The following is a 22,288-nucleotide window of genomic DNA, read 5'->3' as shown; positions in this document are numbered from 1 at the left end:
GTAGCCAAAACATACTGTATATCTGTCTTATTTCTCATTTAATATATTCAAAGGGATCTATCAAATATGTTATCAGATTAATTATGTAATGAATACCTCAGTGTTTTTGTGTAAATGTTATCGCTCTTTTTTTTTTTCTGTAATCATAACGCAAACCTGGCTGAGCATGATATTGATCTCTTTTAACTGACAGTCACAGATGTGTCTTGCAGCGTAATTAAATGCTTGGTAAAAAGGTGATTTAAATCGGTATTCGTGCCTACATGCTGTCTACAGAAGATTCAGTACACTAGTGCAATTCCCCACCGGCTGCAGTTTCTAATTTAATTAATAAAGAGATAAACCTGCTCTGAAAACCTTGTATAACACTTCATGCCACACCAGATAATTGCATATATGTCTCTACCTAATTTTTTTTTTTCAGAGGGGATTTAAAGCTCAAAGTCATCCAACAGTCTTCAAACACACTGGGCCCATGGCTTTCTCGCAGTGTCCGTCTCACCTCAAAGCCTGTTTCAATTAATTGGTAATCCTAATGATAATGGCTTGTGCCGGGGCTATTTGCAACATAACTAATTTCTTATTGAACAAGCTAATGAATAGGAGCGTGTGACCGCGGGGACAATCAATACCACATCTGTGGATGGATGTGGCCTTAATTGTCCTTTAAGTAGCTGTGTCTCACAGGCAGTGGGCGAGTCACAGTAACACAAGTCTTTGTTGTGTTTGATGACCGAAAAAAAGAAACACTTTGAAATGTGAGTCGGAAATTTGTTGCCTCACCTCTTCACCTGAGGATGAAAGAGCTTTACTCCCCCACTTCAGGCTGCATTCATGTTCTTTTACACTGGCATCAGAATGTATTATGACAGATTTGCTTTTTATTTATTTATTTTTTTTTTTCGCTTGAGTCCAGCACACTAGATTGCAAATGAAGCAATTACACTATGAGGTTAAGGTGCTGAGGGTGTGTGCATCCATAGTGGGTGAATAATGAAAGGCTTGTAGCCCTTTTACAGGCAGTAAAACAGGACAATGAGTCAACAGTGGAATTCTTCTGCTCATTGGTTTCAACTGCTGAGGACCAGACTGAAGGCAAAAAGGCCTGAAAGCAAGGAAAAAGGGAAAATGGCTGCAGTACAGGACAGGCAGGGGAGCAACAGGAAAGATACCAAGCATCTGCTGGTGTCTGCTGGAGTCCAGCCTTTGAGCAGACACTGAATGTAAAGAATTTGATTTCAAATGTCAAAAATATATCCACTTGTCTACACTCTCTCTGATGCCCACAATTCCCATATTGTCTGTTGGATGTGGATGTAAACAATCTCAAATAAAAAATGTAGAGCTTCACCCCAGAGTTCAGAGCCAACACAAGAGTAAATTTTTAAATGCTGTCTAACTACACAGTATGCGCATGTATACGTGCGCTCACTTGTGTCAGTGTGTCTTTGAATCTAGAACCAATTTACTGCAAGTCTGCCCCTCTAGAGACTGTACCCTCCTGCACAAACTTGTCACGAACACATACCTCGATCCCACACAGATGGTGTTTGCCTACACCTGCCAAAACAGTGGCCCGTATGCAAAAAAGTTTTCAAATAGTTTTCCAAACAAACCTCTTCCTTAGCAATGCAAATCTCAGGAGGCTTTGTCTGGAATGTTATGTGGTTGAGTTTGTTGACTCAGCAGTGTGATGCAGCCACTTTTCTTTGCCTTTACAGATGTTTTCTGTTATCCCCCGCAAATTCCTGCCTGGTGTCAAGAACCCCTGCTGGTATGAGGAATACACTGGGAATATCACTTCGGACCCGTACAGGACAAACTTGTATGCGCGCTATTCGCGCCGTTTCCGGACCGTGTTTCAGCACCTGAGGAACACTTTCCGAGAGCACTTGTTTCACCACGATGGGAAACTCCACCGCATGCGGTGCCTTCCATATTTCTATATCATTGGCCAACCAAAGTGTGGAACAACAGACCTGTATGACAGACTGAGGCTGCACCCAGATGTCAAGTTCACCACTTTCAAAGAGCCACACTGGTGGACCCGCAAGAGGTTTGGTGAGTAAAGGAAAGTATAATTTGCTGTGGTAGAGGCCTCCAGGCTGGTATACAATAATGAGAGCCCAAGAGTATTAAAAGTGTGAAATGTGACAGTAAATCATTCTGGCAGAGCCATACCTAAGGGAGATTCAGAAAAGCACTGAGTGACAAACATTTGAAGGGGTCGTATCCTCGAAGGCAGACCTGTCTGTTTCACGAGCATAATGAAATTTATCTCCTGTATTCTTACTGTCATCATATTGTTAAGATGTGTGGACCGTAGTAATTAAATTCCATAATTTATGTACATTTTAGCAGTTAATTGGGTGGAAAGTCATTAAGGTATTGACTGACAAATTCACATTGTAAAACTGCACACACAATTGTTTTTTTTTTTTTTTTGGTTTTTTTTTTTTTCAATGTGAAACCTGGCTGGATTTGAGCCCTGAATGTGATAGGAACTGATTATCTCTGATGCATGCAGTTCAATCTTCCAATGCAATTAACCAAAAAATGAATATTCAAGACCCAGCTTGTGCTGTGCACAGGAATAAACTTAAGCTGTTTTTCCACCTGAGAGATGTTAGCCCCAAATTTACAGCTCTAATGGTGTATTTACAATTGTTATTGCAACCTGCATTCAACATTTTGAATGCTAGTCGTCTTTTTCTCTTTCCACCTCCTATGTGCTTTCATGCTCATCAGACTCTTGCCAGTGCAACTTTATATTCTGATACGTAGACGGCTGAGCGAACGCAGCGACGGAGCTCACTGAGGGCTCACCTAGGAGTATACGCAGAAGGATCTACATTAACTGTAGTTCACCATCATCTCTGACATAGATCCGTCTCTGTGTTTAAAAACCACTGCGAAGGAACACATGAAAGAGCGCTGTCACATGCTTTGAACAAAAATGTGCGGGTTGCACTGTTTCCTGTACTCGCTTAGCAAACATTAATGTTGCACTCATTTCTTACATCTCCAAACCACAAACTTAGCTTCCATCATCCACGTGGTCTCACTTCACTTTACAGCTTCTTTTCTCCCCCATTTTTGCACACCACAGATTTTATACTCTCATTTAAGAGTGCTGTAATGTTTTTTTCTATTTTGTAGGAATATTTGCGAGTTTAGCTGGTTTAAAGTCATTAGCATTATCTATTAATCACTCTCACAACCTACTGCCACAATTCTGGCTTGCACCGTTTGCTTTTCATTCCTTGAACAGGTGGCAATATGTCATTTACTCAGACAAAGAGATAAACTCAAAATATGCGTCGAGAGGTAACAGACATCTGGTCGTGTGGTGGTTCTGTCATTTGAATGTGTGGATGCCGACGTGTGTTTCCTTCACCATGCTCATCTGCGATGTTAGAAGATCCACCACAGCACCACAGATGGGATTAAAAGCCTTGTGAGATCTGGGAGTGAGACTGTATTCGCCCAGAATGAGCTGAAAAGCCTATGCATTATACAAATACAGTCCTTGCTTGACTTGCAGATGCTTTGTTCTATTGTTCCCTTAGTTTGATTTGGTGACTTTCCTAATGACACTAAAAAAGCATTTGGAGTCTTTGCTCCCCTTAGATCTGAAAGACTTTTTCAAAACCAAATGTAGTTGGTAATTAATGTCCAGGCCTGAAGTAACAGTTTTAATTAGGCTAAGAATCTAATTTTGTCTTATGTTTTTGCTCCCAAAAGGAAACAAATGATCATCCTCAATACCTACATGCTTTTTTTTTTTTTGTTTTATCACTGAAACAGCCATTAAGCCTCATGGTTAAGCAGCTCAAGAGGCAGGCATCAGGAGTGTGAGTCAGTGTGTGTGTGTCACTAAAGTGTGTGTGCATTTGCAAAAAACTATGGGAAGAAAAAAAAAGTGAAGAGCAGCAGTTAAACTGGAGGGCACCGATGTGCCTCTCGACTGATGGCTCCGTTCAAAGTCAGCTCAGCTTATGAAATCGAAAGCAGATTAGATAATGACTTTATAGTGAGTTGAAAGATGCGCACATACAGTGTGCAGATAATCTCATAATTCTCCCTTAAGAACAGCAGCTGCAGTGTCACATCAGCGCAGGATGAGGACTCAGTTTTCATGGTGATTTCTCACTGTGGATGAGTGCTATTCTTGACTGATGCATACATTTTGCTTGGCCTGGAGCTATCTGTCAAAAAATTACCTAATGATTTTAATCATTTCACCCAGGGTTTTGGAATAATACTTGTTGAGAGTATTCCATACAGTGTTGGCCACTTTTTTTTTTTTTTTTGAGAATTTCATCCAAAATTCTCACTGCAAATATCAAAGGAGGCTTAACTGTTGCTGCCAAAGCGATCCTTTTGAAGTTCATCCAGTTGCTGACTATGCCCCTAATCCCTCTGAGATTCACAAAACCTAATTGGTGGATTGATCAGTCTGCATGCAATACTTATTTTAATGTGCTGTGTTCGGTTTGAGTTGATAATTATTTGAACCTCATAAAGCTGCGGGACGGGGATGAGCTGTTTGTCTTAATTTGTCTGCCTCGTGCTTGTGTTTTCTGCAGCCTTGTGATGTTGCGTAGCAGCAAATGCAGCTGTATCCCAAGGACATAGGTCCCCCTCAGTTATTGTCCCCCCTCATTCCCAATGCTTTCATCTTTGCTGTCACTTTCTTTCGTTCTCTCTATCCCCTCCAGTGCTGCACTTTGGGGCTATGCGCTGGTAATCAGCACGCTTTTCTTAAGACATCCTTTGAGGACACTGAATTCTAATGGTCTTGTTTTGTATTTATTTATTTCATTCCCCTCGAGGCTCCACTCAGCTGATGCTGTGAAAAGGTGATTTGACGCTGTCCGCGCTGCCTAACTTTCTTAGAGGAACAGTTTGAATCTTAAGCGGATGTGTCTGCCTTATATGGTGCCCATCAAGAAACACAGACAATTTGAAAATTGCGTGATGCTTCATTCATATCAAAAAGCACAGAGATGAAAAAAAAAAGAAAAGGGAAAGCCCTGAAGCGAGACACACCAGCACCATCACACCTCATACAAGCGTGACCGTTCTGGATGAATAATGATGCAGGCTGGCTGTTTGCAGAGTTTACTAGACTTTTCTAATCATGTTTTCCTGCTAACTAGAGAAAGGTGTTTTACTGCGACACCATCAAAGCATCACTGGAAGTAACAGACGCCCGAGCTACCTCATTATCCTCATGCATGGATACTCCTAAGTCCTACAGCGAACCTCCACAATTGCCTAGTAAATTGTAATTATACTTTAGACCACAGCAGCTCAGATGGAAAACACATTTGCTACTCTTACATTTACAGCATTAACTTGACATTGGCCCTTAATTGGAAACAATGAAAACTCCGAGCAGAGACAGTATTCCCTACTGACTTTGGATTGGATCCGAACTTGGATTTTATTACTAGGTCAGCCTGCGGTCAGGAAATCACAGAAACAAACTTCTTTAGTGTGATCACAGAAACATATGAAGGGGAGAGGGCACGCAGGAAAAAAAAATATGCTTGATGGATACACAAACGTCTCAGCGCTCCAACCCAAACCAAGCCTAATCTGAATATCTGGGGCCTCATTAAGAAAACCATATTAGGCTATCTTTATTTTTTTACAAAATATAAGATGTCATAACTTTGACAACAAAAGTAAATATACACTAGAGATATAACTGCATCCTGTGAAGTGTATCTACCATTCCTGTCCTCTCCCCCCTACCAGGTATCATTCGTCTCAGTGAGGGCTTCCATGATCGATACCCAGTGGAAGACTACCTGGACTTGTTCGATCAGGCTACTTACCAAATCCAGGGCAACCTCACAGCAAATGCCAGTAGAAGCCCCAGCCATCCTAACATCATCATAGGTAAGCAAATTTCAAATTCAATAATGAATACAATCGTTTGAAGTCTGTGTGCATTCATTTTATTTTTTGAAGCACTACACTTGTTAGCAGGTTTGCATCAAATTCATGCTTTTTACAAAGTTTAGGTCCCAACTTTTAAAGTCAGTTTGAATTTTTTCAAATGTGTAGTGATTTGCTGTGGTTGCAAGTCGCCTAGTTTTAGAGACTTGCAGGATCTGTATTGGGGCTGATCCAGGGCATATTTTAATGGATCAGTATCGGCTAAAATAAAGCCGATCAAATTCTGATCCTTTGTTTACCATATTCTCCTGTAGTTTGTCCACCTGCTGGCGTCAGCAGGTGGTTTTACGACAGCCAGCCCTTACACCATTGTACGATCATGAGCAGACAGAGTGTTTCTGTAACCATGTCTTCTCTCGAGCTGATCATATCACGTCAGTTTCTTCAGTTAAACGTCCATCAATGATTTAAGCTTAAACTCAACGGTTTTGAACTAACTTTCAGTATTTGGACCAAGAAGCTTGTGAAAAACAAGTTTGTGACAGATTAACCTCATCAGGACATCCCTTCTACAATAGTGTTTGGACTTTGGAATAAAGACTGAGAGTCCACCAGCCCCTTATAAATTAACACTAACACTGACCTTAATTCAACCCCAGTTTAACCATGAGCCCATTTTTAACTCTATTTCAAATATTAACTCTAGTTTTAAGGTTAACTGTAACTCAGACACCAGAAATCAAACACAGCTTTTCACACTCAAAGCAAACCTTAGAGTGGCATGACATGATTTTTTCTGTTCCCATAAAGCACCACTGATCTATTATCTTAATAAGCGTATGTTAGTGGGAAGCCAAGAGAACAAGATACAAATGATAGCATGTAAAACACTGTCCCCAATCGTCCTAATCAGATGTCTCAGCAGTCTTTGTTGCACACATTTCCTGTTCTGTGTAATTTCTGCCTTCCTGTTTTGTGTCACATCATGTCAGAGAGCAGCCTTTGCCCTCCTCCCCCCCTGCAGAATCATATTAGTTTCTCAGGTCATGTATCAGTGATGTGATCTGTGTGTGGAACGTGGACTGGCAGTACTCTGTGGCCTCATCAGGCACCAGCCAATAGCGCTTGGATCGGGGTGACCTGACACTTGCCTGGAACTTCACTTGTAATCTCGCCTGAAATATTACAAAGCTGCTATTAAAGCAGCAGGTAGCCATTCTGAAGCACAGGGCTGCTCTGTAGCAGCCACTCTCACTCCAGAGAGTGACGGTGATTTTTAAGAGAGCCGGTGACTCAGCCCTAAAGAGAGGTCTAACAGCTTAATAATACTGGACTTCCTTCTGCTTCGCTTAGCCACTTCACTGAAGTCCCGTAGAAAAGAATCATTGTTTTTTTGTGTCAGGACAGCAATAATATCCACAGCGGGGTGGAGAAGTCTTACAAACCTCCTTCCTCTATCTGCATATCCTGCTTCCAGCCCCTCTGCTTCCATCTGTCTCTGTCTTTTCCCGTCGTCCAAACATGATCTCAAAGAGCTGCTCAGCTGCGAAGAAAAACTGATTTAAGTTTTCAACAATAGCCTTTTCACGCTGGACTGAGTCGGTGCATTGAGCGCAGCTTAGCATGCCGCCCTGTTTTGTTTCCCTCTTTAAATAAATAATCCATGTAAGGGGGGAGAGTGTGCCAAATCCCCGCTCAGTATTCACACCATGCCCTGGGAGAGCCCAGCAAGGTGCAGGCCTGTGGCCAGGATCTTGGGCTTCTGACTCTCCTCAATCGTCGGGCCAAAACGAAGCCACTGTGAAACACCAGAGGCACGCCAGTCTGGCTCCTCCATTTGTTTGCCCTATTACGGCCTCTCCCCGTGGAGGAAAATAAGCCCTTTTAATGGACAGGGAGACCTTTAAATAGACTTGATCACAGTGTGTATCATTTTAGGCATAACAGCATTAGCAGCGATCCTGTTTCACTCTCAGCGTTGTCATCACAGAAAATAGGTCCTGGCTATCATCCCTTTCTCCGAGAAAAGGAGGCAGATAAGGCCTGTGTTGTGTTCCCTCCAAATACATCACAGCTTTACTTCACAGATAAGAGGATAATGAAGGCACAGACAGCCTAATGAATCCAGGATATCATTTCTCAGCACAGCCTGATAAAGTTTCTGCTCTCAAACTGTTTGAGAAACGATGTCTTCTGACTTGTTATGAGCACCAGTACGTACACTGTGTGGATTGCAGTAATTCCACAATTTTGCTCACAGCTGGGGATGTAATTACTCTCACTTTTTTTTTTGTTAGTGCACTTGCTGAAGAATCTTTCTTTTTATTGACTTGCTTCATGTGTGTTTTGAGCATGCTGCATCCTCGATTCAGATGCAATAATAGAAAAACGTTGAAACAAACTTCCATATATTTGTGGCTTATAACTGTGTGTTTTTTTAAGGAAACAAACTGGGGAATTTATCTGTTTATATTGATTTTTTTTAATGATTGAAAATCAGACAAAACAATCAATAACACAAAACTCTGTGAATATTAGACCTTAAAAATAACTTTTACAGTGCAAACACAATTTACTGTTTTCTTACATTCAACAGGGAGTTTGGAGCATAATTAGCCATTTATTTGTGTTTTCTCATCAGTTTATATTTTCTGTATTGCCAATGTCACAAGAGAATCCCATTTATTTTAAACTAAAATCTAAGTGTCTGTTTGAAGCAGGAAACATAACTTTTCAATGGATGTGGACATAAAATAAACTTGAAAATTGGTTTGAACTAGAGCTGGAACTATCAGCTATCTTCATTATGAAAAATTGCAGATTATTTTCTTAATTGGCATCTCATTTAATTTAATCTATTAAATGTCTAAATGAAAAAAAAAAAATGAAAAAAATGTCCCGCACAATTTCCCAGAGCTCAAAGTGGCATCTTGAAATAGCTTTTGTCTGACCAACAGTCCAAAACTCAAAGATATTCCATTTCCAATAATCTGAAACAGAGAAAGCTACAAATCCTCACACTTGAGAAGCTGCAGGCATGAAATATTGGGCATTTTTGCTTGAAAAATGACTTAAACAATTAGTCGAATAAGAAAATAACAGTTTAAACAAATCTAGTGCTTTGAAATCATATTTGGTGAAAAACAATGAGCCTTGCATACGTTCAACTACACAGATCAAATGCAGTGCAGGAATGAGGAAAAACTATAAACAAAAATGTTTGTACGTGTGTTTTGTTTTGTTTCTGCATGACTGCGTAATTGTATGTGTATGATGGTCTGTGTGTATGCTTCTCTTTGAACTACTGCGGGCTTATTTTGCAGGAGAAGCCAGCGCGTCCACCATGTGGGATAACAACGCCTGGGTGTATTTCTACGACAACACCACAGAGGGAGAGCCTCCCTTCCTTATCCAGGACTTTGTTCACGCCCTGCAGCCTAATGCCCGCTTCATCATTATGCTCAGGGACCCAGTGGAAAGGTGGGAGTAATCCGTTTACAACGATACAGATACAGTTCTGACACGCACACTGCCACCTCTGTGCCCCCATCATGGCTGTTTATGCTGCAGATACAGACAGATACTTTCCCAGTTTATAGGCAACAGAGGACCTGTGGTCGCATAAGATGTGCCGCCCTTTACCCAGTCTGGCTGTCACATAAGTTTCAATATGACGCCTTTATCAGACGCGTGGAGGGCTTAGCGCTGAATGCCTGCGAGGCATTCTGTTTAAACTGGGATTACTTTATGCTGTTAATGTTGATTTTCACTTCAGAAAATGTCTGAACATGCTCCCTATAATTGCCTTTGTCTGTCAAATCACAGTCTGTACAACCTTTCCCTAAAGCAATTCTAGGGAAAATTAATTTTTATTTTGCGAGACTTGTTTACAACCTAGGCATCTCCTCACTGTCTAACACCTCAGGCTCAACTATAGGGTTCATGTGTCTCCAGCATTCCTTTTTTCATACAGGCTGACATCATTAAGATAATCCTTGCCAAAAGTTTGTCCCTTGTTTTATTATTATCCAATAAATTTTATTGTCCGCCTCATATTCAAAGTTGTTTACAGAACATCTCTGTTGTCTTGCAGGCTATACTCTGACTACCTTTACTTTGGTATTGCCAATAAGTCTGCAGAGGATTTCCACGAGAAGGTGTCAGAGTCACTGCAGTTATTTGAGGGGTGCCTTACAGAGTACACAATGCGCTCCTGTGTGTACAACACTACTGTCAACAATGCCATGCCAGTGAGTGTACCCTCCCTCCTGCTTTTGTCTCACAAGCTGAGCTAAAAAAGAATAAGGCATTTAGTGACCAGCGTATAAGCTGGTGGGAAGAAAGAAATAGAAACGGAGAGAAAAAAGACAGATGGAGTGAAATCCACACTTCATTAGCACACGCTAAAGCTCGCAGGACCGACTTTATGAAAGGAATTGGCAACACTGTTGAACCACTGAGGATTGCAGCGTCTACAGCCTCTCTTTGTACTAGAAAACCTAGTTTACCAGCTTCCTCTTTACTCACAAAACAGCCCGAGTCTTAGTGTCAGCCAGTGCAGGGCCCCAGTGTTGGGCCCCTGGCCAGCTTTTCCCACAGTGCCTTGAGGCAGACTGGCTGAGAGTGGGAGGAGGAGTCTGGCCCGTCCTCTTTTGGCTCCCCCTCCAGGTTGCCTTGTATTCAGAAGTCCTCCTCTCCAACTGCCACTGACAAGCTTTACAGCCCTCTGGGAGCATGCTTACTCTCTGCCGCTGGCCTAAATGTCCATCCACTAATATCTCCTCAGAATTATTAAACCATGTGAAAAGCATTACAGCTGTCCTTACAGCAGTCTCTCATGCCTGTGGCTCCTCGATAAAAGTTTTAGAGCTCAGATCAGAGTCCGTCGAGAACAGACGAATAAACACGAGCATGAGAACATGACTGACCTTCACTGTTATACCAAATTGATTTAACAAAAGAAGAGCTACTTGGCTTGTAAAGGTTTATTTTCAAAGGCTTTTCATTTTTGTTAAAGAGGTGAAAGGACACAGAGATAATTCCTTTCCCAGTAACAAGGTATTGCTCTGAAACAAACTGTCACATGAGAGTAAACATCCATTTCAGCAACAATTAGGTTAATGCAAATGTTCCGGTGAAATCTCACAAAAGATCAGTGGTTAATTCATTTTTTTCGGCTGCAACTAAAGATTGTTTTTAATGATGTAAATAATAATAACGGGGTGAAAGATCATTGTTTCATCATCTCTTTAAAGAAGTTTAACGATGCATGCACCACTATATCCCTCAGCACAGGGGGAAGTTTCTTGAACAGAGCTCGATTACCTCTCATTGATTCTTTTGTTTTGTGTCCTCAGGTCAGATTGCAAGTTGGCCTGTACATTGTGTACTTAAAAGACTGGCTGACCGTCTTCAGCAGGGAACAGATTCTGGTCCTGAGGTTGGAAGACCATGCCTCTAATAGAAAATACACAATGCACAAAGTCTTTGAGTTCCTTACCCTGGGTGAGTGACCAACGCATCCCAACATATGATCTTCACTGTACTCTGATCAAGATAATACAACAGGAATCACTAAAGACAACTAGAGATATGTAATGTTAAATTAATTTCAAAGACAGTAGGGATTTAATGATCTAAAACAGATACTAATTAAATGTACTGGTGTATAAAAATATTCATTTGTTGAAACAGTTTCACACAGTGAGATAGACAGATTTCAGAAGTTGAAAGCTCAGTTGCTTTGCATTGTGTTTCTAAGTTAACTGGAAAAAAGAACTATGTTTTTTTTTTTCTCCATTTCTGTGGAGTGGTGCAACTACTGCTTTAGAAACACTGTAGACTGAACAGGCCAGTGTATATGTGCAACAGTCAAATACAGTTTTGACCTGTAGTCTGCACACCCCTTTAGTTCAGTTCCTCCGCTTCATCCCACAGTCTAACTGCCCCACGGCTCATACTTAGCTCTTCAAAGAGCTGGCAAGGTGTGATCACCTCCCAGAGCACCAAATCTTCTGCTCAGAGCACTGCTGATACATACTGACATTTCAGTGTCCTTTGCTGCATTTGTTTCCATTTGTTTAGGACTGTGGCCAAATCTGAAACGGCCAAGAAAGGCGGGATGTGATAGAAGTCTTTTTTTTTGTATTTCACAGGGCCACTAACAAAGGAAATAGAGTCAGAGATCACAAGAAGCCCAGCATCAAACACCAGGAGGCCAGCTGACAAGAACCTCGGACCCATGCTGCCCATTACTAAAGAGATCCTGCGGGATTTTTACATGCCATTCAACAAGAAATTGGCCAAAGTGCTGCAGAATGACTCCTTCCTCTGGGAGAATAACTCTAAACTCTGAGCAAACCATCTCTCCCTTTTAATTTAGTAAAAAAGAAAAAAAGATAAAAAAAAAAACACCACTGATGTATCAGCCAGCCCCTCATTTGAGTTTCATCTCTCTTTCAAGTGCCCATGAAAAAAAAAATCAATGTTTTTTATTTAAATTATTTTTTAAGTTATAAAACCAGAGATGAATCAAAGATTGAAAATAGCACAAGAGTGTGGGGATTTTGAGTGTGTGTGTGTGTGTGTGTGTGTGAGTGTGAGAGAGAGAGAGAGAGAGAGAGAGAGAGAGAGAGAGAGAGAGAAAGAAAAAGAGAGGCACAAGAGAGAATGAGATGTTGGCAGGCCTTGATTGTTTTTCTTTTTTTTGTGACCAGGTGTACAGAATTAGTCAATTAAAAAATATAAGAAAAAAGAGTTATGTGTTGTATTTTGAAGCTTGTTTTGATCAATTAAAAGATAGTCCGCCTCACAGAGAACTGAAAAGATGGGACCTTGTTCTTTTTATCCAACAAACCATATATGCAAGACTTACATTGTGCCTTGATCGTAATTCAGACACACTGAAAGTTTCTTATAGTGAGAATGAGCTGAATGGCAAAGTCTGTGTTCAGAGCTCAAATGGTCAGTGAAACACCACCACCCTCTACTGGGAAATACATGTAGTTACAACTGTAAAATTGCCTCAGTTGCTGCTGATGTCAATAGTAACATATCAAATGCCAAAATTACAGATCTCAAATGGGATAAATGCTGTCTTCAAATGCTAACCTGCTGTGCGAGTTTCAAGATATTAAAAAGGGAGATTACTGAAGATTAAGGGAAACTAACTGATGTTTAGGTTTGTGGTTTCTTTTTGTTTGTTTGTTTTTTGACAGTTGAGTGAGTCATTTTGCTGACAGGCAGCCCTGTAATGACTCTCATCATGCCTTCATAATAATTTCCCCACAATTACCAATTGGTAACAAGCAGAATTCAAATATTTGAGATTGGATTTGAAGCCTTTTAAAGCTGGTAAATTAATTCAAAAGACTATTGCACACATTAGACAGAGACACCTACCCACAGGGATGAAAGACACCCCAGAACAAATCAGCAGCAATTCCATGTGTTTACAAACATGTGTCTGACACTACTGAACTATTTAAATGAGGGTGATGAAGCTGGGACATACCCATTCTCTACACCAGGGGGCAGACAGTACTTAAGAATACACAGCTGCAACTTGGACTTTAGGCATCTAGTAATTTTCTGTAATAATAAAGTAAGAATATTTCTCCAGCTTCTACAACATCCAGATGACCTGATGTGCTTTAAGGCACATCAATTATAGAAAAAGGAGAAGGGAGGAAAGATTCACCTGTCAATAGTCATGCTTCTCTTTTCTGGCAGCCCCTAAGTCTTCCTCTCCAAACTACACATGAAGACAAACTGACCCAAATACCACAGGAAAACCTCCTTTCATAATTAAAGGAAGCCTGCAATCACACAGATTTATTGAACAACATGAGAGCCATTCTTCTTGTTGCTGTTTTCAAAAGGGAATACAACTCTTTCACTGCACAATCTCCAAAACGCCAGCAGCTTTGACTACGTCCCTCTTGCTGAAACCAAGACAGTCTGCAAGACTGCAAATCATTTGCATATTTTGTTTGGAGTTGGACGGTCCATCTGGCTGGCTGAAGAGGTTCCATTTCAATGAGAGCCTCCAACCAACTTCAATTTCCTTGGAATTCACAAATATTATCAAAGCTCCTTTCATCCTGGTCTGTGCTGTATCAGAATACAGTGACTGACAGGAAACTGGACAAACACTGCTGCTGAGAAAACCCCGGAGACTTTTCGAAACACATATTTAGCCAAAGATCCCGCTATTTCACATTTCTTTGCATTGCCTCTGTGTTTAATTTTGGTGTCAGTATGCCAAAATTACAACATGTCATAGGAAATGACAGTGTTTTTTCAGATGCTGGCAGTATTCTAGCTGTCTGCTGGACTAAATAGTAATTCAGTCAACCAGTTCAAGTGGAACAGATTTAAAATGGTAATACAGAGTTGATATTTGGCATCATCACTTCCCACAAGGATACACCAGGCTCTGCACAGCACAAACTGTGGAGTGATGATAATAAACATCACCCCTAGGGGACCGTAGTCTCAGAGCCTACAGGTGGATGCTGTGGTGTAGGTGGAGCTTATGAAATGCTGCAGCAGTAGCCGCAGCAGAGTTTGCAACAGAGCAGGGCAGGAGCAGCATAGCAGAGTAAAGAGGGCCTCAGACTGTGAGGGAATGAAGCCAACTATCTGGTGAACACCCTCAGTGTGCAGACTGGGCACTGGCCTCAGTGTCACGGCCACTCAAAAGCATTACACCCCCAAAAAACTATCTACTGAAGTTAAGTGGATAAATGTAAACCCAGCAATGCATCTCATGTGCAGCAACATGCACTCATATATGATATCTGGAAAGAAACTTAAAGTTATTAATGAAGCAGCAGTGTAATCAATAAAACAGCAGTTCGACAGACTGAATTACGACATCAGTGGTAAAGAAAATCGTCATATCACCTAATTTTGATTTGAGGTATCTCTACTTAGCTGAGCATGAAGTGTGTGCAGAACATGTGAATATGACCTCCTACATATGACAAAAGGCATGTGGAGTTTCCCATGAAGCCTGTATTAAGGGGAAATAATGATATGCTTGGACTTCAAAACATAATATTCATGTTAACATCCCTAAAGCTAGTACACAATATTATCCTTTACTACAGTGAGCCAACAGAAAACCACCAAAAAAATAAGGCAACAACCAAGTGGGAAATATGAAGCAAAACAATTCAGCACAACAACAATAATGCATAAACATCAGTATTCATCACCATAAATCAACAGCACAACAATAACGCAATGCAATGTGCCAAACAACAATCAAAACCCAACCAGTTCAGCCAGGACAAGTATGCAAATTCATCCATAATTAATAGCCCACCAATGAAAATACTTCACATAAGTATGGCAGCAATGTGAAAGCAAGAACTGGTGGTAATGAGATGACAAACAGCAGCGAGGAAATGTGAGGGACAGCAAGTCAGCATCCAGCAGTGTGAGCCGTCTAGTTTAGTAAAGAGGCAAACCAAAGACAGAAAAACTGAACAGAGCCCAGGCGTTCAAGTCACCCAGTAACATAGCCATGTTAGCATTATCAGCATAGACTTACCTTGCAGAAAGAAGGAAGCGATTGCCGTCATCTCAGCAACAAGGCATCCTTCCAAAAAGCCTCAAAATTAAAGTGGAGTTTGGTTCGGGGAGCTAGCGAACAGCTGACAGCACCCATGCGTGAATCCTTGAATGGTGGCAGGAGTAGCAGCACCAGGGAGCAACAGAACCAATTATATCTCCTTGAAATCCGCCCCGATGTTACATGTTTGGCCCCCCGATGTTACATGTAACAGGCATGCATGCTTATAAAATGATACGTTTTAGCAGATTTGCCTATTTAGCAACCTTAATGAAGAAGACCAACAGAAATGGCAGAGCACCGGCGTTTTAAATAGACCGCCTCCCTGTGAAGGTGCGTTAGATATACGGTGCAAGAGTTTGTCACGTGTGAGTGTAGCTGCAGGTGTCCACCTGAACAGGCTCCTATTTGTTCACTCATTTTACTTTTATCAGACTTGATACGATACCTCAGAAACTCCAGAGGTCAGAAACAGCAAATTAAACCTATTGTGTATTTTTACAATCCAGGAATTAAAAAAAAAAAAGAATTATCTGCAAGTAGATGAGTGCATAAAAACTAAAGTGTAAGTGTCTTCTAAGCATGCAATTTAATTCTCACTTCATGAGCTGTAACTGGGTCACAGTCTGTTTAAACAGGAGTAATTGCTCTAATGGCACCTATGATATGAAGATTACAGGAGCAGCTCTGAGCTACTGCCACCTCCTCTCTGAATAAGAGGAGTAACTGCTCTGTTATCCTTGTTGCTATATGGATCCTCTTTGTTTGAAGGAAGAGAAGACCTCTAGATGCCAGCAGCATGACGATGGAGTCCCTGAACCTGTAACATGGAGGCAGGCCGTTTCAGGACACATTTATAGGATTTCACAACTGGATGCTGGATGTGGTCAAGAGAAACTTTCTCCCCAGGTCCATTTCTCCTCTGTCACTTTGGATAAGCTTTGAAGCAAGGGCTTTAGCTCTCTCTCTCTCTGCTGTCTTTCCCACCACTTTTCTTTTCCCTCTTCATCAAGTCTGTCTTAACTCCTCTGCTCCTCCCTCTCATCCCACTTTAGCCCTCTGTCAAATGAAACTTTAATGAAATTCCATTGTGGTACGGGACTTAATGATAGGGACATTTGTTACTGGCCTCTTTCTTAAGTTATGTCCCAAGTTTAAGGCCTTTGACCATCACAGTCAGGGTAGAATATGCTGTCCAGACCACCAACAAAGTGACAATTGCTACGTCTCCAGCTCATAACTCTCTTGTGATCCTTTCAAGCGATCTGATTTGAAAATGAAAAACCCTCTTTTGAATCACAGCTCTGTGTCCCGCTGTTGTCAATGATTAATGGAGAATTTCTTGAGATAACAAGAAAGGAAGATCTGAATAAACAAGTTTATGGAACAAACATTTGCAATCCATCATGTTGATTGAGTGCGCTGATACTTTGCCAGTAACGTTTGAAGAGGCCGTGTGAAGCCCAGTCATGCCCACTGATGATGGAGCAAGCAAGGAATGCAGGAAATAAACAGATCTTTATAAAAAAAAAAAAAGTGTAATCTTTATTGGGTGAGATTTGTCACCAGTAATGTAGAAATTGTTCTCTTTTACAGTGCACACAGTAATCCAAGTGTACGCAGAGGATATTAAACTGAAGAGTCCTGCAAATCCTATTCAGCTCTCTTTCCTAACATTTGTGGGACATTAAAGGATCAGCCCAAAACATCTGTTTGTGATATACAGTGCTATGCAGTTTTATCTCTTTTTGACACATATTGCAGAAATCGAAATGGTCCTTGGCAAAGCTAGTGATTACTGACTGCCCTCCACATTTCTGTAGGCTGTACCTCCAAAGTTGAGCTTTTGCAATGTCTTAAACCTCAAGAACTCCTTTTCGTGCATTTGTATCCTAATTATTTGTCCTAATAGTTTTGTTTATGTTGGCAACTCTCCATGTGGCTGAATGTGTTGACTCAGCTAGCTATTTTTTTTTTTTTTTTTAATAATCAGACCCTTAACAACGGAGGATATGCTTAAACAGATGTCTCTCCTTTGTTTTTTCTCTCCTCCCAGGCCTTTTGTGCCCATGCAGTTTTGTCATTGTTCAGCAAGGTTCAACGGATCCAGGGTCATTGCTCTGCATTAGCTCTCACCTCAGACTCCAGCCAAGCATTTCACAACATGGACAGTACAGAATTCTAATGTGGTTACATCTGTGCTTGGGCGGACCAGCTTCTTAAAGCAGCAAAACTTCCAGATGTCCTTCAGGGTGCCCGTAGAACGTGGGACCATTGCTTCCCTCAACACCGCTGTATTATCAAATCTTGATGATGTATTGAAGAAATCCTTTTTGTTTTAGAGATTGAAAGCTTTTTCCATTTTGTCATCAGTGTGTCAGAGTCCTAGAAAATGATTTCTAATTCCCAGGAGACAATACAGGAAATGTAAGAGTTTCTGCAGCAAAAAAACAACCCTGAAATGAAGAATGTGCAACAGCTAAATATTGCATCAGCTTTTATTACATTTGATCGTGCTCATATGCAAAAAAAAAAAAAAAAAAAAAAAAAAGATCATGATCATGAATCACTTGCCATTCAAATTAAAAACTGTCACTGTTATTAGATGTGAACATCTGGCCTGTTTTGGTCACATCCAACTGAAACCTGTCCCCGAGCCACGGTGAATGTGGACAAAGAATTAGAAACACAGGTGTTCAGGAAGGGAGCGATTTCAGTTGAGGAAACAGAGGGCGGCCGTGCTGAAATGCATTGGGATCCAGGCCATCGTGTTAAAACTGATATTATTACTGAGCGGCTTGAGGTCTAAGTGTGTGATAAAGAGATAAAAAGCCTTTTCATCACCCAAAGGTCTCCAAAGGGGAGACATTCTCAACAACCTCTCCAAACCACAAACAATAATATAGTGTCCAAAATTGTGAGACCATGATAAATGTAATAGTTTCTGCAGGGATCATAAAATACTGTTATAACTTGACGGAGCCAGTGCAGAAGTAGGAAACCACAGAGGTAGGTTGTAGCAAGCGTAAAACACAGATGTCTTAACTGGCCTGAATGAAAAGCTCACTCTGCACTTTTGACAAGTTATTACTCACATACCAGCGAAAACATTTGCTTTAAAAATTTTATAAAAGTAGCTTTCACAGATAATTGAGTTCAAGTCAGAAATATTTGGACTCAAAAACCTACAATTACAGATTTTTTGTGGCCACTTGGGGGCAGCTGAAACAAGCTGTAATTGCAAGACTGAAATATTATCAACTCTTATACTGACATGGCAAACTTGCTAGTAAACTGTGGCTTGATTGCACACCTATTAGCATCAATGAGGAGTCATGTTTCTGGCTCCTTAGCTGCTAAATTCTCCACTATGTGCATTGGCTGGTTGCTAACTTTGCCTGTCTACCGTTTGGTGCTGAGCAGGTGGTGTATAGTGGGTCAGCTGCCTTAAAAAACTAGTAAATATAGCGGCTTAAACATGTAGAATATTTGGGAATAGGTGTTGAGTTCCATTCCAGTAAGATCAACTGGCTTCATGCATTAAAGTACAAAATTCTTCTTCTTCTTCTTCATCTCCATTAGCATTTTGCACAAGCTATAGCTTTAGGCCGGTGGCCTCTTTGAATATCCATGCATTCATAAGTCCCACTTCACACAACTCAAACACTGTCTCAGTCTCATAATTCATCACTGGCGGTACTATGGGATTTTTTCTCTTTTTAGCAGAAATGGTTCAAGAAATGTAATTTAACAAAAATGTCAGATTTGACACTGCTTTGATTCTGTATGTGGTCATTACAAAACCAGAAGAAAGAAAAACATCTCACTGTGGTGTACTTATCAGGATCAGGTATGAGATGTCCACAAAAACAAAATCAAATGAAACTGGAACAGCTGAACCTGTTTCAAATCAAATAAAAGAGAATAAGCGAGAAGTTTAACATCTGGTCTTAGCCTTTCTTCACAAAACATCTGCTAAAACCACAGCTTGAGCATTAGACACCAACAAGGAAATACCAACACCTGTTATGTGATGCAATCTTGCTACCTTAATCAAGTTATAGCGCTGGATCTGTTGACTATAATCAAACCAATAAAAAATGGCTTGCATCTTTTATTTGACTGGAAAACAGGTTAGGGTTTCTGAGTTCCAAGAAGGATACCATGAAAACATAATCTGACACAAACTTCAAGACTCAAAGCATGCCGCTCTGCGTGTGTGCCGGTCGAGCAAATTGACCATCGCCACATTTCACACAGTTTCCATGGACACAGGAGAAATACAGTGAGATCAAACACCAGCCTTTTACCTTCTTCTCTGATTATACAGTGATCACAAATGTTCACAGCAACAAATTTGGAAGGGTATACAACCTGAACTATGCAGAAATATCTTTATTGTTTGTTTAAAAATCCACAATGTTCCAAATATAAAAGCTGGATTACAAGAACTATCTGTGAAACTGCGTGTTGACCACAGCCATTGTTTTTGGTGGAATATCAAACATAAAATCTAGGAAGAGCAGTGCAGCTGGCACTGCTGTATTTCTTCCTTGTCCATGTCACTCAAATTTACATAGCACCAAACTTTAAATTCAAACACTGACAGCACCAATGCCATCCTTGTGTGAAAACAGAGATTTGTGGATTTTTGCATAATATAAATAATGCCAGCAGTTGAGATCCACCCGTAATGAAATGCACGTGCTTTAAAGTGGTAAATCCAGGGTTGTAATATGCCATGTTTTGGATCCATAAAAGTGTCATATTACATTTTGGAGGACTGGTAAATAAATAAATAAATAAGACACGGTGGGTTGGTTCTCGTCAACCACGAGCAGACCTGTTTGTCCTCAATGAACTCAGAATTTATTACCATTATTGGCCACAAGCCCGTTTGACACACTCAAGGTTGCATTTGATGGATGTGATGTGTGGAATCACACACATTAATCCGATTCTCCCCTCATGCAAAAAGCAAAAAGCTTCACATTTTTAAGCCACTCTGGGTTCATTACCAACTTTAATTTCTGTTAAGTTTAAAAAGCAGAGTCCAGTCAGTGTGTGATCGTCATCATTATCATGAACTGTGAGTTGTTCATCAGGGAAAGGTTGGCCTTGTCATTTCTTGCTGAACAATACAATACCATTTTACACTGCTCTTTCCACCCTCAGATCATGTATCTTGAGCCAGTCCCCCCTTTTCATCAATTACAAGGTGCCAAAGCAGCTGCAGGGAGGTATTTGCCACCGAGCCTATAACCTGTCACTCTGGGCACTGACGTCCAATTAATGAGAATTCAGCTGCGGATTTTCTCCCTATAAGAGATTATGGAGAGAGACAGGAGCCATCACTGTCCTACCTTTGGTGTTCTTCACTGAGAAAGACAGCTATTGTCACAACATGCCTGCCTCAAGGTGCTCTGCTCCACAGCCTGATAAGCAGCTGTTTGATCCATCTGTGTCAGACCATAGCAGGTATTTTAATGAAACATTCTGGCTGTTTCAGGCAGCAAGTTTAGGTTTAAGAAATGCTGACCATGTCTAAGTAACTTCAACAACATTAACAACAACTATAATACTTTGTTAATGGAGCATGCATTGATTTTTTTTTTTTTTTTTGATACATGCTCAATTAACGGCAACTCTGAGACTTGCAGTTGTTTTAAGGTGTGAAGGGAGGGAGGATATTTCATGTGGTAAAATCTTATAGTACGCCTGGCTGCCTTCATTTCATCCCTCCTTCCGTTTCCTCCCTCGTTCTCCTTCCCAGACAGTTTAGGATGGGTGTAGTCTAGATGGGGAGTGGGCGAACAGCAAATGCCTGCCTAGCTGGCGAAAGATTGTGCCAGCCGAGCATGGACTATTCCAGCCTCGAGCTGTCCACCCACTCCAGATCCTGTTCTTCTGTGACTAGCCGGCAGCCTCAGCCTCCTTTACCCTCAATTCAGATGCTCTCTCAGTCTCACTTGTAAAGTCTGATTTCCATACGACCTTTTTAGACTTTTCTCTATGCAATGTCCGTCCACATCAGTTATGTGTAATGAACCAATGCATTTAAATTGGGCAGCGTCCAGGCAAGGCACCAGGCTTGTTAAGGGATTATTATCTTTGCCTTAGTTTGTCTTGCCTCAGGTTGATGAAATGTCAAAAGCTGTACTTATTAGTTGTGCGAATGCTCCGTAGAATCCCCTCTCCTTATGACTAAATCTTTTAAGCCCAAGGCGAGACATTTCTCTGCTTAGCTATAACTCCAGCTTCTTAAATGCCAGAGAGAACAAGTTGGGATCCTTGTGATGAAACTTTTGTCTTCTATTTTACCTTCTATTTCTGTTTTTTTTTTTTTGTTTGTTTTTTTACAACTTAATTTAGGAAAAATCTGATAAATATGGCTTTAATCAGGAGTTTGACGCCTGGCTTTGGGCTTTGTTATTGTCTTCTTGTGAAAGTGAGGCTCCATTAGCTTCTGTAGTCATGTTTGTGTGTGTTAGAGAGAGAAAGGAGAGAAAGGGCTTCATGAGGAACAGGCAGCGCTGATGTGATGAGCTGTGACACACGGGGCAGCGCTCCATCCCTGTGTTGGAACATGCCTGGATGCTCCACAGAGAGTTTTTTCGGTTAAATCTGAGCCCCGCTTGTTAATGTGTAAATTACCGCAGAGTCCAGACAGGTCTTGGCTTTAACTAGAACAGCCTCAGAAAAAATGAGGCAGCTTGAAGAGGAGCAACAAGTTAATTATCTTTGCCAGTAAAGGGTCATCATGTGGTGTTTGCTGACATTCAACGCAGTAAGTGTACT

General features: G+C 40.9%; 1 protein-coding gene across 3 annotated transcripts in view; it reads left to right on the top strand.

Moving 5' to 3' along the window:
* LOC121201280 (carbohydrate sulfotransferase 15-like) overlaps nt 1–12,980 on the top strand; it is a 31,511-nt gene extending 18,531 nt beyond the window's left edge. For 2 of the 3 annotated variants that reach the window (XM_041067044.1, XM_041067045.1), the window contains 6 exons: nt 1,722–2,061; nt 5,767–5,910; nt 9,234–9,390; nt 10,004–10,160; nt 11,268–11,415; nt 12,066–12,378. In XM_041067044.1, the coding sequence (XP_040922978.1) occupies nt 1,722–2,061; nt 5,767–5,910; nt 9,234–9,390; nt 10,004–10,160; nt 11,268–11,415; nt 12,066–12,265 (1,146 nt within the window). In that variant the 3' untranslated portion in view covers nt 12,266–12,378. The other variant, XR_005896623.1, reaches the window with a different exon arrangement.
* Nucleotides 12,981–22,288: the final 9,308 nt, after the last annotated feature.

Source organism: Toxotes jaculatrix, chromosome 21 (genome assembly GCF_017976425.1).
Source record: "Toxotes jaculatrix isolate fToxJac2 chromosome 21, fToxJac2.pri, whole genome shotgun sequence".
Classification (NCBI taxonomy): Eukaryota; Metazoa; Chordata; class Actinopteri; family Toxotidae; genus Toxotes; species Toxotes jaculatrix.
The sequence above is the reverse complement of the archived record's forward strand: the minus strand, read 5'-3'. Positions and strand labels throughout refer to the sequence as shown.